Source organism: Vombatus ursinus, unplaced genomic scaffold, assembly GCF_900497805.2.
Source record: "Vombatus ursinus unplaced genomic scaffold, bare-nosed wombat genome assembly UNPS02014814.1, whole genome shotgun sequence".
In the NCBI taxonomy this organism is placed as follows: domain Eukaryota; kingdom Metazoa; phylum Chordata; class Mammalia; order Diprotodontia; family Vombatidae; genus Vombatus; species Vombatus ursinus.
The window spans coordinates 12,147,752-12,164,064 of record NW_020954592.1 but is presented as its reverse complement, the minus strand read 5'-3'; the positions used below and the strand labels follow the sequence as shown (position 1 = coordinate 12,164,064).

At 35.9% G+C, this 16,313-nt stretch overlaps 1 protein-coding gene across 4 annotated transcripts in view; it reads right to left on the bottom strand.

Moving 5' to 3' along the window:
• Nucleotides 1-1,324: 1,324 nt before the first annotated feature.
• TXLNG (taxilin gamma) overlaps nucleotides 1,325-16,313 on the bottom strand; it is a 52,775-nt gene continuing 37,786 nt past the window's right edge. For 3 of the 4 annotated variants that reach the window (XM_027835441.1, XM_027835442.1, XM_027835445.1), the window contains exons 4-10: nucleotides 15,620-15,790; nucleotides 12,394-12,588; nucleotides 10,505-10,624; nucleotides 8,389-8,463; nucleotides 6,847-6,939; nucleotides 3,283-3,378; nucleotides 1,325-2,122 (exon numbers count right to left, since the gene is read on the bottom strand). In XM_027835441.1, coding sequence (XP_027691242.1) covers nucleotides 1,790-2,122; nucleotides 3,283-3,378; nucleotides 6,847-6,939; nucleotides 8,389-8,463; nucleotides 10,505-10,624; nucleotides 12,394-12,588; nucleotides 15,620-15,790 — 1,083 coding nt within the window. In that variant the 3' untranslated portion in view covers nucleotides 1,325-1,789. The remainder of the gene's footprint in view (nucleotides 2,123-3,282; nucleotides 3,379-6,846; nucleotides 6,940-8,388; nucleotides 8,464-10,504; nucleotides 10,625-12,393; nucleotides 12,589-15,619; nucleotides 15,791-16,313) is intronic. The other variant, XM_027835443.1, reaches the window with a different exon arrangement.

Sequence of the window (16,313 nt, the reverse complement as noted above, 5' to 3'; positions counted from 1 at the left end):
GAACAGAGCTCTTTTGTGCTGCTACAATTTTAAGAATTTTGTTCAGTGGTGTGAGCTGACAATGCATCAGATTTAAAACTTTATCATAGAAAGAGATCTACATGATCTCAATGGTTTAACTTCACATAAAGGTAAAAACCTTTCATCAGTGCAGTCTGAACATTCAGGCTAAGTGTACTGTGACAAAAGGGATTATTTAGGCAAAGAGAATCATCAAGAGTTATTATGTGCTTGGTTTAGAAATCCCTCTTCAAGTTAAGTGCAAAGAAAATAAAATTAAGTACCAGAAAACATTACCTTTTTTGCATTTCTTTTAGAATGAAAGCAACAGGGGGCAGCTAGATAGCGCAGTGGATAGAGTACCAGCTCTAGAGTCAGGAGGACCTAAGTTCAAATCCGGCCTCAGACACCTGACACTTACTAGCTGTGTGACCACGGGCAAGTAAGTCACTTAACCACAACTGCCTTGACAAAAAAAAAAAAGAAAAAGAAAAAGAAAAGAATGAAAGCAATGAAATTGAAAACTAAGCAAGCATACTTGGGCATAAGTAGCATTATTAGTCCCGTGGCTACAATGCCTGGTGTTCTGATACTTAAATATTGGTCCCAGCCTTTCTACTTAAGGGATTATTCCCTTTGAAATAACCTTTCCAAAAAAATCATATAACAATTTGGTATTAACTCATAGAAAGCATAACCCCAAAATATTTGCATATAATTTTTTGAAGTGTAGTTTTACTTGTGGTCCTTTACTTTAACATGCAAGTTTTTTAAAGTTGTAACTTTGATGTAACCAGATGATGATAGCATGAGAGTGTTCTGTATATTTAAAATAGCCTGGTAACTTAAAACATTTTCAGAAGTTTCCATTAAAAGAGACCACATGATTCAAACATTTAACAATGATCTCTAACAATATGCCAGGCATTGTCTGAAGTAAAGGACAAGTGCATACAGCAAAATATCTGCAATATCCATATATTATTATTTCTCGGCAGTTCCTTATCCTAGATCAACCATGTTACCAATTCACTATATGAAACAGGCCTAATGACGACTTCTACTGTTGTATTATACCCATTAAACCTGTTCTCATCCAGTAACACAACATGTACACTTCTTTTTCCAAGTTAACTTGTAAATCTTTCAAGATTGAGTAAATGCTATGCCACAATTTTGAGAAGCATGACAACAGTGCCAATCCATTCAAATGAAATTAATGTTGCAAAGCTGACAAGCCAGGCCACTGCAAAATCTTGCTACTGTCTAATTCTGAATTTTTCTTTTCACCTATTAGCGGGAGATAATTTGACATTCTTATAGACCAGTAGGTAGAAGTGTCTTCTAAAAATTGTGGGGTTTTTTTTCTTGTTTGGTGAAAAGTTACATTAATATACCAAGAAACAGTATCTTCATATTAAGGAAATGTTACCACTACAGATTCCTGCTAATGGTAAGCCTGTTACATATCCCTTAACGAAAACCTTAACTATGGATTTTTGTGTGCAAGGGGCAGAGAAAAGATGGACAATGCAACACACACATGCGTTCTTATGAAAGGAGGGGAAAAAATGAGGCAGATGTGCAACACAGTTGTGGAAAATTTATAGATTAAAACTATTCAAAAGCTGCTAGGCAGCTTCCTGTACCACATTAAGTCCAGTAGTTCTAAGAAAATACAGATATGGTAGAAAAAGTAAGAAATTTTTCACCACAAAACCAATAGTTACCACCAACAGAGAAAGTTATACACAAAATATATCTCTCAATACAGTGTTTACACTTCATTTTAGTCAACTGAATCAGTGTCAGGAACAGAACTCATGCACACAGTCTCTTGAAAACCATCGCCTTCATCTGTTGCATTGTGCTCAGCCTCTAGGGCAATCCTCATTTCTTTTTTAGAGGGAGTTTTCAGCTTTTTGTGGGAATCAAGAAGAGTGCATGGCTGTAACACAGGCACTGTTTGATCTATGTCTGCTTCTTTTACAGAGACTTGTTCCTTAAGGACTTCCACCTTCTCATTGAGCTCATTTCTTTCTGTTTGGAGAGCCCTGCACAGCTTCTCTAAACGCTCCAGTTTTATTTGAAAGGCTTTGTATTCTTTATCTCGAACAGTTTTCTATAAATGAAATTAACAAAGGGTTTACATAAACTGGTTAAATACGAAGTACCAAATTAGGCTATTAAACTATTAAGTTGTAAAAGTTGTAGTGCTACCTTCTGACATCACCTCCATGTAAACATTAACTAGATGGCCAAATAACAGACACTGTCATAGTTTTACTAAAGCATGCAATTTACATTTAGCCTGCCAACATTCATGTTTCCTCATCTCAACCAAAATTTACCAGTCTTTAAGAAGTATAATCATCAGTAATTTCAACTCCAAGATAAAAATATTCAGCACTTTATATACCAGTTCTGACGATGTTTTTTTCATTTGTATAAGAGCTAAATATCTTTAACCCTACCCTTTTTGTTCTTGAGTCATTTTTCAGTTGTATCTGACTCTTCATGACTCCACTTCTGGGCAAAGACACTGTAGTGGTTTGCCATTTCCTTCTCCAGCTCATTTTGCAGATGAGTAACTGAAGCAAACAGGGTTAGGTGACTTGCCCAGAGTTACTTGTAACCAGCTTTTAATTGTCTGAGCCCAGATTTGAACTCAGGGAGATGAATCTTCCTTACTTCAAGCCTGGCACACTATCCACTACGCCACCTAGCTGCCCAGATCCATCCTCTCTCCCACCCCAATAATAGCAATGAGTTTTGAAAATATGGTTGGACATAGTTCTATTAACTCTCTTGAGGCTACTTTTATACACATACATACATACACACACAAGCACAAGAAATATTTCTACTGCTTTTTCCCCCCTTTAATCTTTTATCCACCTCTTCCTTTTTTTTGAGGCTACATCAAGACAGAAGGACATCTAACTTTCTGCTACTAAGAAGTGATTTTTATTTCTACAAAATGCAGGGGGTGGAAAGGAATCAATTCTTAATTATCTCCCATATAAGAATGAGGCTTAGTAAACAGAATATTAAAGCAAGCTGAAGACTTCTTTCATAGGAGTTTAACATTATATAATTGGAAAAATAAAGTATAACTACATTTACATAGGTATCAATGTCCATAGAAAAACATGATTACAAAAATCCTCCCTATAGCTAAGGATAGGAATTCCCAGGCATCGAAAAAATTCCCCTGACTTCGGTAGTACGTATATATGGAAGACAGGAATTAATGAGAGTTATGTACTCTGTTATACTCACCTCTTCAGCCATTTGCAGAAGTGCCTTATTGTTGTTTTCCCATTTAGTACGCCAAACTATTGTTTCTTTTTCCAGTTTTTTAATTTTCTTGGTCATCTGAGAATTGTTCAATACACAATTACTGACCACAACAAATTTTCATGGCTTTACTTCTTACAAGTGAAGAATTTTATAAAATATTAATAATTTGGCTATTTTCTTCCTGTGTACTTTTCCCCACCCCAATCCTAAAAAGGAAAAGTTTTCTACCAATCTCAGACACATACATCCCCTTACCTCAATATTTTGTTTCCTGTATTAAAACCACTCCTGGCAACCTCGATCTTACTAAAGCATTTTACAAATTTCTTTATTCCCTTCACTGCCTAATTTCTATTGTCTACAACTAATGCATCCACTTCCTTACCACACAAATCTTCACACTTCTGCAATCTATCTTCTATTCCCTTGGTTTTTGGGATACTACACTCCCATTCTCTTATAGCTCTAATCACTCCTGCTGCTCAGTGACTTTACTGGTCCCTTCATTCTCCTGACCAACATGGACTTCTCTATGGTTAGTCTAATCTATTTTCTCCCTTGGTGACCACCCACTCCCATGGCTTCTGTTACTTCCTCTACACAGCTCCCTCGTCAATCTACATCTCCACTTCTAATTTCTCCTCCAAGGCCCAATTCCCTATTTGCAAATAACTGCTGGACATTACCCTTATATCTCTTGACCTCCCCATTCTCCCCTGACTGTGGAAGGAAATCTCAGTGACCTTGAACATGTCCTTCCTCCCTCCCATATAGCGAATTAGTTGCCAAACTGAATTCTACTTCAGAAATCTTCCTAGAACCTGTCTCCCTTTCTCCACTTCTTTTCCAACCACCCTCATTTGATCCCCTACCCTTTCTCTAGTTCATCCTTCACACCACTGCCTAAGATCTTCTTCACACACTACTCTGATCCAGTCATTCTTCTACTGAAAAACCTGTGGCAGCTGTTCCTTGTGAATCCAGTATAAACTCTCAGTTTTTATAACCCTCTACCACCTGGCTCCAACTTCTCCCACCAGTTTTGTCTCTAGTATACTACTCTCCTATTAAAATGTGAGCTTCTTGATATCATTCTCCTTTTCTATTTATATCCCCAGCGCTTAGCACAGTGCTTTTATACATAGTAAATGTTTAATAAATACTCATTCACTCATTCATTCATAAAATCCATGTTCCAATAGAGGTTGTCTCATTCATTGTATTTGTATCCCCAGAAGTGCTTAGCAGATAGTAGGCACTTGACTTATTAAATGCTTATTGATCGACTTACTGATCTCCCAATTTCATCTTGACCTCTCCTAGTTCTATACCTTTGTTCACACAACCTTGCTCCCACCCCCCTTACTTCCAGGTCTAAATTAAATGTCACTCTAAGTTCTCTGAGAGAAGTGTCAGTATCTTTACATAACAAGTGCCTAGCACAGTGCCTCGGGCATAGTAGGTGCTTAATAAATGCTTGTTGAATTCAACTGCCAATAACAGAGGGGCAACTATAAACTAGCTGTGGTAGCACACTAGGGAAACCACATTATGAAAATGCTTTACTGAACTTCAGAGGAAACCATATATAATAACAGTAATAATGCATACATACATATACATGTGTCTATACACATAAGTATCACAAACTACTACAGCTTAAAGAAAATGGGTTTTTTTTCCCTCCCCTATGAAAATCCCACTAAGATGACAGTGAAGCACTTAACTGGGAGAAAGGAAGATGGAAGTGGTAGGAAATCTACGTTACTTAAACCTGCTAATGACTGTTGTATTATTTATAAGTCAATATTCTTTAGTAAATGAGGTGAGGGGAAGATGTGAGAACAGTTATAGTAAGGTTAATCAAGATGGCCTTTGTTATGAAGGGAGTTATACTCCAACTGTAAGTCCTTAGCTTTAAACATCCTCAAGGCTTCTTAGTTACAACTTACCTTTCCTTAAAAGTGGTACCAGTAAAACATGGTTAAGATACACTTATTCAAAAGCCCTGATTTGTGGGACTGGGGAAAAATAAAGGTTTATGATATGGCAAGGATAACCAATGGAGAGCCTATGTGTTCCACTGGTATTCTTGTGACGTCAAGAGAAATTTGAAGAATGCCCCCACCCAGCAGATTAGGTGGAACCTCTTTGGCATACTATTGGGAAGATTATTATTACTATTATTGTTATTAGCTATTATTATTATTTACTTCTTTAGGGACAAGTCACTCAGTAAGACTGGCAAACACAAATGAACTGTAATCTGCACCACTGGAGGGAATTTCCACCATGTGATTACAAATCCATGAGTTAAGTTGATATCTAACCCTTCTAAAATACTTGAATTTCAGTATTATAAATTTAGGAACTTAACTGATCTTCACTATATAAATAGGTATAAAATAATTTCATTGAGATGTCATCCTAATTCATTTCTTGTTTTCTTAAGACCAACAATGCTATATGTCTCTTTGGAACACAACCGTATCATATAGTTTAAAGTAAAGCCAAATTTTCTGCCTTTATCTTTTTAGTTGGTGTGGCTGCTCTTCACTGTGGTACTGGCTGCAGCCAAAAATGGCATATATTTCCACTGTTACAGAGATTTCTAGAAATAGACAGAAACAGGAAACCCTTCTGCCTCCATCCAGGTTCCAAGGATCCTCAAGCAGAACAGCTGATTTTAAAATTCTTTATTTTCATCTTTGTTCTACATTTGCATGGACCAAAATGTAAAACCTGGTCCAAACAAATTCTCTTAATCAACAACTGCAATACTTACACTTCAGTTCAAAACCCTCATAATTTGGAAGGGGGGTAAGGATGAGGACAGGGGAGATGATGATAGACAATGAGTGGATTGGGAAAGACATATATGTTTTGTACAATGAGGCAACCACAATCTATAACCAAACTTCTGCAGCTAGTCTCACCCACTCTCATGAGTACCAATTTTAACATGCTATTATTGTGGCCATAAGATTTCTTAGAATTTATCCATTCCCACAAATGCTGGCTGGGGGATTGGGCAACAGAGAAGGAGAGAATAAAATGCCATATTGATGGAGTAATAAAGGGACAAGAATAATTTATAAAAGTTAACTTTTATACTGATTTCCAATAAAAGTTAGAAAAATCCATATCATTCACCCATAAATTTTAACCGCTGTAAAAATACAAATATACCCTGTGTTGTCTATATTAAATTACATAATTAATGGAAATACTCATGAACTCCCTGTGTTCTTTTACATAAGAAGGTCCCTCAGTACATTTTAACTGTGTTAATAGATCATTAATTAACCATTTGAGGTACTGACTAAAGTCAGGTAAATGCTGAGTTACTGCCAATGGAAAATCATAAATGTAAAACATCTTTGAAATGATAATGTATGTAAGTCAATGTAAAAAAAAAAAATGGACTCCCATAATTAGGTATGTCCATACAAGCTATAATCATACTTAAAATAACACTAACTTAAATAAATTGTGTTTTGGGGGTAGTTAATCCTAAGAATCTACTAAAAATCCTGCTAGTACCTTTTCCATTTCCTGCCTGAAGGTTGTAAAAAGTTCATTGCTTTTTGCCATGGTAGTCTGGAATTCTTCAAACTTATCCATATAAAGAGAAAGCTATAGGGAAAAAAATATTAAATATTCTGAGTCTCAGATTAAAAAGTGCTTTAGACAAAAGCTTTCTGAGCAATAAAGGTTAAACATTATTTCCATTTTAAAAGAACTATTAGGTAAAAATGAGACCTTATAGCTACTTCTTAATTAGGGATGCAAAATTTATCCCAAACCCTGGACATTCTATGAATTATATACAACCCACATAACAGATCCTTTTCAGGCAACCAGTTATTGAAATGCTATTACATATATATACACATATATATATGTTTATAGAAATTAAGTCAAACACAACAAATGAAGCACAACAATAGTTATAAACTGTTCATACAGCACTTTTGTTTTCAATACTATGGCCATGATAGTAACTAGTGACCCTCCTATTTTTTGTCATTTGCTGTTTAAGTACTTTAACCCCAACGAAGCAAAACCCAAGTTAACTCACTAAGAAAAGTTGTTTTAGGCTTACAAAATTTATATCATGTTAAGAAAGAAGGCAAGGTCATTCCTAGTAAGAATTCAGAAGCAGAGGAGAAGCTGAATAGGGGTAGAAGATGAAGAAATTGGACAAATCTTTACAGTGTTAATTTGTTTGTAAAAATTGGTGTGAATTTACCAAACAATCAGCCAATAGATTTATTGACCATCTACTATGTGCCTAGCACTGTACCAAGTACTGGGGAGCAGAGGAGAAATTTAACAAGGTTCCATTTTCTGCTTTCATCTGCATAAATGAGGAACTAATAATGTCATGCCAAATCTTCATTTGCTACTTTCTTGCTAAGAGGGAAGCCAGCATCTGCTAGCAAATTACCCCTGGCCCATAATCCCTTCCCCAAACTCACTCAATTGAGGGATTTAGAGAAGCTACTAATCTATGCCTTCTAATAATACCCTGGGAAATTCTCATGAACTGAGCGACAGGCAAAAATAAGCAGTTGGGAGAAAAGGAGTAAGATAGCTTATGCACCCGCCATTCCTGTTCTCACTGAATGCCTGAAAAAATATGACTACATCCCACAAAATCAACTCTTCTACTTTCATTCCTTTGGGCTTTGGAGACTTTTGAGTCTTTCTGAGTCCACTTTTAAAATAAAAATATTAATTTTTGCAATGAGACACCAGGGGAAAGGCCCTATTTTATCTAGTAATTAAACTCTTACTGGAGATTTTAGTTAACACTAACTGGCTAACAGTCAACTAAGAACAAGAACAAGAAACAGAACAGACACCACAGAGGTGTGAGGTTGATATAGCAGGGAGGGAGGATAGCGAGAAAAAGCTGCCCTGACTTGCAAGACGACAGACTGTGCCTACGTCATAGTTATGGTCAGGGCTGGCCATGAGCCTCAAAATGATTTATAACCAGGTATTTAGCATCTTCCTCTCTACTGCTCAATACTTTTGTATTAAAAATTAGCCTACCATTCATGCGTTCTTCCAAGTTACCTGCTGTTTGAGTTGTGCTTCCTGCTGCTTCATCTGTTCACATTTGTGCCTCGACTCTGTGGCTTCTTTTAACAACTAGAAAAAACAGAAACACATCCTGGCAAATACTAATACTGGTAATAAGGTGAATAAAATGGTATATATTATTAGTAAATACAAATCTAAATTAAATCATACCCAAATATTTTAGGCAAGAATTATGTCCAGGTAAAATATTCATTTAGAACAACTGCCACTAAAGTCTATAACCTACTGTATAAAGAACTTGCTTTACCCATGTCTTTATCTAGATGGCTCCTGGAAATAACTGTCCTTTTGTGATAAATTGTAATTTACAGAACATTTGAAATTCCTGAAATGGTCAGTTCTTCTTGATTTCCAGTACTGTCCAGTACAGTCCATTTGTCTGAATTCTTTGAGACATATCAAACGTAGGCTGTTTGCTGCCATTCACTCCGTATTTCTTTCTCAAATAGTTGTTCAGTTTTTAATCAATGACTGGGCTTTGGTGGTCATTAAGCCACCAGGAGTTAATTCTGTGATTCTCTTAATGCTACTAAGTGGTCTATATTATTTTAAATTGGATATTCTTGAGGGCTAACAAAAGGCAAGTACTATGACATACTGATAGTACTTCAAAAAACCTATTTTCCTTGCTCATGAAATTATCTCTAGTACTTGAATAACCAGATTTTCTCATTAAGTGAATTTTTTCACTTTAATTAAGAATTACCCTGAAAATCTAGTTGAAGACCAAATTACCTATAGACTCTGAACAAGTAACTTCTTCCTAGGCCCCAATTTCCTAAAATGGAAAATAAGCAGATAAGTAGAGATATCCCTTCTTCCAGTTCCAAGACTGTTGAGAAAAAATAGAGTTGCTTAAGCAGAAAAAGTTTCTTCATGGTATAATAAAGTCACTCAGTTGCTCCATGAAAAGTTTCAATTGTATTTTACTTGAACTGTAGTTACATTACTAGGTTTCTACTAAAGCATAAGAAAGAAGAGGGGTAACCCCTGAAAAAATGAGATGTTTAGGGACAGCTAAGTGGCACAGTGGATAGAGCACCAGTCCTGGAGTGAGGAGGACCTGAGTTCGAATCCAGTCTCAGGCACATAACACTCACTAGCTGTATGACTCTGGGCAAGTCACTTAACCCCAATTGCCTCACCCCCCCCCCCAAAAAGGAGATGTTTAAAATGTACTTGCAATCTGACACAGTTTGGTGAGCAATTCTCATTTGTAAGCAAGTCACATTTCTGACTAATTTATCAAGGAGGCCTGTCACAGAAATGATTCTATATACAAACAAAATACCAATAGCTACAGAAGTCTGTTAAATGCAGAGGAAAACACAAAACTGAACACTCAATATTTAAGTGCTTATGATTCTTCCACTAAAATCTTATTCTAGTGACTTACTGCAAGGTGATTTTGAGTTCCTGAAACAAGACACAATGCTCAGGTAGATTCTCATCAAGCAGAAACAGCCTCTTGTACAGACTTAGTAATGTATTTGTATAACTGTTGTGTAAGAACCAACTAAACTAAATTCACTAGGTTTGCTACAGGGTGAATTGTTTCTCTATAGCCAAACTCATGAAGACCATTTATACTAAGGTGCACACAGACTCTTGCCTTTTCTATTTGTATTCCTACCTCTTAGAATGATACTGAGTACAGGGTAAGCACCTGGTAAATTATTTTCATTCATTCAAGATAATATATAGTTCAAAAATTTGAAAATTTTAATTCAAACCTTTTGAAATACACAATGGCACAAGACAATTTAATATTACTACTATAGAACACCATGCATAGGGGAACTTTAAAAGCCTTATAAATATAATAAAAATTGCCTTGACAGTCTTTTTTATTATTCTAACAGATCATATTATAGTAGAATGTTTAAATAAAACCAAACCTAGGACCTGCTTTGTAGCATATTAAGTAGTGGCAAACCTATGCAACTAACATGGATGGGAGAAAAACAAGGACCATTTCCTCAAATGCTATCTATCCCTAAATAACTCAAAATTTAAATTTAAATACTACAAATGAACCAACACATTTACCACCACCAACACCCTCCCTCTTCCAATCCCCAGAACTTACAAATTCTCTTTCTCTCTGATGTTTTTCCTCAGCTTCTTTTATGAGCTGTGTTGTCTGCTGAAGTTTGGCATCCACAAGTTGCTGCTGTAGCTCCTTATGCTTGAACACTTTGTCAATATGCTACAGGAAAGTAAAATTTCAAAGCTGTCACCTATTATTAATATTAATGTTTATTTTAGTAATATACACTGTAAATACTATATCAACAAATGTCAAATACATTCTACCTATAATGCTGATTTAGTTACTGATAATACTTAAACATTAGTGTAACTACAAAGCAATCACTAATTTTCTTTTGCCTCTGCAAGTAGCCTCATCGCTTTACATGCAACTAATATATCATGTAGTTTGAGACCAAAAGAGCTAATTATTAAGCAGGATCCATTGCAAGGCCTAAGATGTGGAAGTGGTACAATAGGTAAATAGCTACTAGTAGAGAAGGCAAAACCAGAGATGGAGTGCTGTGTGTCCTTCGACTGCCTGCTTCTACACTTGATTAAAATTGGTCTCAGCCTGTATCTGGGAGGGAATGGATCTGGAAGAAATGAATAAGTGACTCAAATTGCTAAGTAAATTCATAATATATTTCTTATATCCAGCACAGAGTATGTTTTTCATTCTCTGCTAAACTTTCCAAACATCTTATTAACCAGTCCACACTATGGTATTAAAATAGTTTATTATGTTATAGTTATAGTATGCTTTGTAAATGTGAGCACAATGTCTCATGAAAGTCTTAGAAATGCTATAATACTTAACCTGATTTAGTACCGAGTAAACTTTGCAGAGAAACTATTTATAACTACAAATAACAAGAACCAATGGGCAACAAATTGGCAATACTATCCCTGAATAACCCCCAAAATAAAGAGATTAAGTACATCAGAGAAAATTTCTTTTAAACCATTAACATCTAAAACAAATTATACTAGCTCACTCTGATAATACACAAGTCAACAACAACACTTTACAAAATTTCTCAATTTGCTTATCTATGATCAAAATTAGACACACCATTCTTTTATGTCATAAAATACGAAAATCTAAAAAAAATTAGAAGACAAGAATAGCATTGAATATTATCAGATTTCAAGAGATTGTGCTCGAAGTGTAACATACAATTTGATTTTTGCAGTTTAACCCTTTCAGATTTTATTACATTTATCATCAGGTTTTTAATGAGGATATAAAATTTTTAAAAATATATAACTAAAAGCCATAAATCTGATGCTTCTAAAAACATAATTACAGCACTTTGGCAACCTGAATACCAGAACCACCAGCCCAGTATAGTATCTTACCATAAGAAACTTTTCTCCGCCCATCCCTTGGACTTTGCCTTATCTATCATTGCCTACTGTGCCAGGGAGAAAGTTAACAAAGAGTCACTTGCCACTCCCAAGCCTGTACTTCTTTAACTCATTACTTCAATGGATGTGACACATTAGGCAAGACAGCTGTTGATATCTTGGCTTCATAATATTGGAGAAAGGGAGAAAAAAGGTCAAATGAAAACAAAATAGAAAAATCTAAATGGAAGGTAGAGTCCATCCTAAAGACTCTTGGCAAACGTCTATTAGTTTGGGCAAACAATTTATAATGCTATAAACGATATTTATATATGAAAGCTGAGGAAGTGATAAAGTGAGACCTGGGAGAATTGCATATCACTTTTAAGAACCTAGTCTACAAACCCTAGTTCCAAACAAATCCTAGACCACCTGTTCACAGATTACACATTTTAATTCCATCAACATGGCTCTGTTAAGCATATAGTATATGGTACGAATGTACTGTTTACAAAATTTCAATGGTTTAAATCACATTTTAAGTACCAATAAATGTTTTCCTTTAATAAATTATTTCACGAACTAAAACTCATTTACCTCTTCTCGCAATGCATATTGTTCAATAAGTTTTTTCAATTTCTCTCCCAATTCTATGTTTTCTTGTCGAAGTTTAGCATTATGAATATCATGTTGTTCCAGCTGAGCTTGAATTTCATTTAAAGTAATTTGGAAATGTGCAGTTGCCTCTTTGCGTCTTTCTTCTTCTTCTCGTGCTTGCTGCATATTTTCTTCCTTTACGTCCAAAACAGTTTTTTTAATTAATGGTATGTAAGCTTATTGATAAGAAACCCTCATATTAAGCATTCCATTTTGATCCTGACTAAAACACAGAGAGAACATATTGTAAAAAGCTAAGATTTCAACCAAACAGCCAAGACTACTCTAGGTAATAAATGTTATCTGCTACAGAATACTTACATTCGACCTTATGAATATGAGAACTACGAAAACCTGGAAAAGATCATGCACTTTTCTTATCTGACTGAACCTCATCTAGTCTCCCAGAAGACAACCACATGACAGAAGGATGAAAGATAGTTTTAATTTAAAAGAACTTTTTAGTGTCTGTCAGGATACACGTTCCATATCAGTAACCGTAAATAAGAATTCAGGTGTACTTCACATAAACTAGATCTACATAGAAGCACTCGGCTTGTAATGTCATTGGTAGAAGGGAATTCCCAGGTAAGGAAATTCCTGCCTCCAATTTAGGTTAGTACTTTCTCTCCAACTTGGAGTCGTGAAGACAGGTGACTACAACCTTGAGAGCTCAAATGCCTTACCTGGGGGGTCACGTAGCCAAGTACACATCTGAGGCTGGACTTGAACTCTGGCTTTGAGGCCAGCTCCCTATCTACTACACCACTGATGGTTCCTCTAAGCTACCCTAACCACAATCATATCATTAACACACTATAACCAAACCCCATCATAAAGTTGCAAAAGCATGTTGTAACATGTTATAATCACTCATTTTTTCCTATGGCACTAGCTCTCCTCTCCAGTACTATTTCACACAATGCTGGGTTTTCAAAGACCAATTAAATTAGTTATACAGGGTATCATGATAATATCATGATCATAAAACCTAATTAGGTAATAACCAACTTTGTGATGAATAATGAATCAAGTAGCAAAAATATAAGCACAGCCAAGAAGTCGGGTTCTTGGAAACATGTATTAATTTAAAATTACCATTTCCAATACCATGTACTAGGAACCATAATGAGATTAAACATGGTGTTATTTTTGAACAGTGGATTAGAATATGAGTATAAATATTATCTATATGATTAGGATGAATTACTACAATTTCTAACATTCATTTTTATTCTAAACCACCCTGCTTCCTACCTACTTAATTCTTTTTCACTTGCAACCAAAAGAGAACGTAAAAAAGAAAAATGACACTTAAATACAGCTCTTTTCATGAAACTGAGTTCAGATCTTAGCTCAAGTCTCCTCTTCCCCAAGACAGTCTTTGAAAAACAGGTGTGACCATCCATCTCCTTAACCCAAGCCCATCACAGGGAGGCTCGGAGCCAGGGGAGTCTATTCAACTCAACAAACATTCAGTCCCTTTAGGAAAGGCACTGTTTGAGATTCTGCCAGGCACTGGGGAAACCAAACACAATCAAAGGAGAACCACCCCTCCCCACAAGGAGCTTACACTCTACTCACATGGCTGGCAAGGAGCTAACTGACAAGTACCCTACAATAATGGAAAGAGCTCTTCTCTGGGTTACAAGTCAGAGGACCAGTTTAAATCTAGGCTCTACCACTCTGACCTGTGTGGAGAAAGACTTCACCTATAAAAATGAAGTGACTGGACTAGATCAGAAGTGTCAAACACATGGCCCACAACACTTCTGAGTTTTGCCCAAACCAGATTAAAATGTAATTGGGAAATATTTAACAAAATAAATTTTTAAAAGGAATAAAGATATGTGGTTTTCTAAGTTAACGAGCAACCTGTAGGGATTCTTATGTACAGTTTAGGGGTCCTGAATTCTATTTGAGTTTGATATCACTGGGCTAGATGACCTTTAAGGTTCAACTCCAAATTCTATGATAAACTAAGGGCAAAAAATCGAGACTAGCATGAGGCAACCAGGGATTCCTTATGGTACCAACAATGCCTCTTAGAGAGGGTGGAAGCCACAATAAGAATCCTGCCCTTCACCACAAAGTTTTTAAAAAGCAAGTGCATTCCAGGCACGGGGACAGGGGATGAAATGTTGAGATCTAAAAACACTTAAACAGATCAGTTTGATTGAAACAGTGAATGAAAGGAAAGAAAATTAAATAATTCTGGAAAGGTAGGTTAGTGCCAAAGTACAAATGGTTTTAAATGCCAAACTGAAATTTTATTCCTAGAAGCAATAAGAACCACTGCAGGTTTTAGACATGGTCACATTTTAAGGAAGATTATTTTGACAGCTATGTGGAGGATGGATTGGAGAAATGAAGACAGGAAAAACAACAAGAGAACTCATATTTCCCCAAAACTCACCTCTCTTACAAACTTCCCTATTATTATTGAGGACACCCGAATTTCAACCTAGGAATTATATTAGGTTTGAAGGACACTCTCATTGAAGTCACAATCATCAATCCGGTCGCCAAGTCTTGGTGATTCTATCTTGGTAACATCAGACTGCCTCTGTCCCCTTCTCTCTCCTCACAAAACCACCAACCTAGTTCAGTGTCTTCATCAACTCTCACCTGGACTACAGCAACTGGTTTAACTGTCAAGTCTTTCCTCTCACAAATTCATCTTCCACACAACTGCCAAAGTTATCTTCCTAAAGCATAGGCCATGTCAGTCTCCTGCTCAATAAACTCCAAAGCTTTCTGATCTGTTAGGTTCCCTAATACTTTAGAACTTTGCTTCCTTTAAGACTGAGCAGAAGTACCTTCTCCATAAGATTTTTCCTGATCTAATACAATTGCAATGAAATTCCTATGGGACTCAAGTAATAAACATTTGCTGCTATAATCTGGAAGAATATCACCCAAACACAATGGAAAGCCTACTATTGTCTCCATTGTCATAAAATAGTCTCATTCAAACTACAATCATCTTTTCAGAACTTGATATACGACCAATAAAGCATTCTTGCACTTGTCAGTCAACTAACAGTCTTCATTAAAACAAAAAACCATTAAACAGCGTGCATTCCTAGTTAGTAGTTCCTAGGATATGCTACAGACTAAATAAACCTAAGTCCTATGATCTTGACTGTAAAAATCACAAACTTACCTTCAATGTCTTATTATGACGCTGAAGTTCCCGGCACAGAGACTCCAATTTACTTCGAGCTAGAATAGCCTTACTATGCTCACTCTGCAGGTGAACCTTTTCTTTCACAATCTGGGCTTGCTTCTTCTGAAGAATCTTCATCTGCTTCTGAACATTCCTACTCTCCTCCAGCTGAAATTAAGAAGTATCTTACATTTTATTAAGTATAAGAAGAACATATCAGTTAATGAGTATATGCCATGAAATCCATAAGAAATGCAAAATGAGAAACATTATATAGCATGATGTTTTATTTAAGATTTTATCTACATTTTACCTACATTAATAATTTCATATAATCAGTACTACAATCTCTGCTTCCAAATCACCTCCCCCCTGCTTTGAGTGTAGTAGCATCGTATGACAGAAAGGACACAGGCTTAGGAATCAAAAGACTAGTCACAGTTTTACTGGTATCATTTAATTAGCTAGGAAATTGAATTCCTTAAACTCTTAGAACAGGGAGTGGGGGTGGGGGGAGAGAAACATGAAAAGCAGTTAATCTCTAAAGCTGTCCCTCCCAATTCTAGAACTTTTTTACTCCTTTTCTTTCTATCCAGAATCCGTTCCTACTTCCTGTTTTTTAGCTATGATGTAAAGTAGTGCAGTGTCAGAAAAAAATGATCATAGTTTTCTAATATTCTTTTTTAAAAAG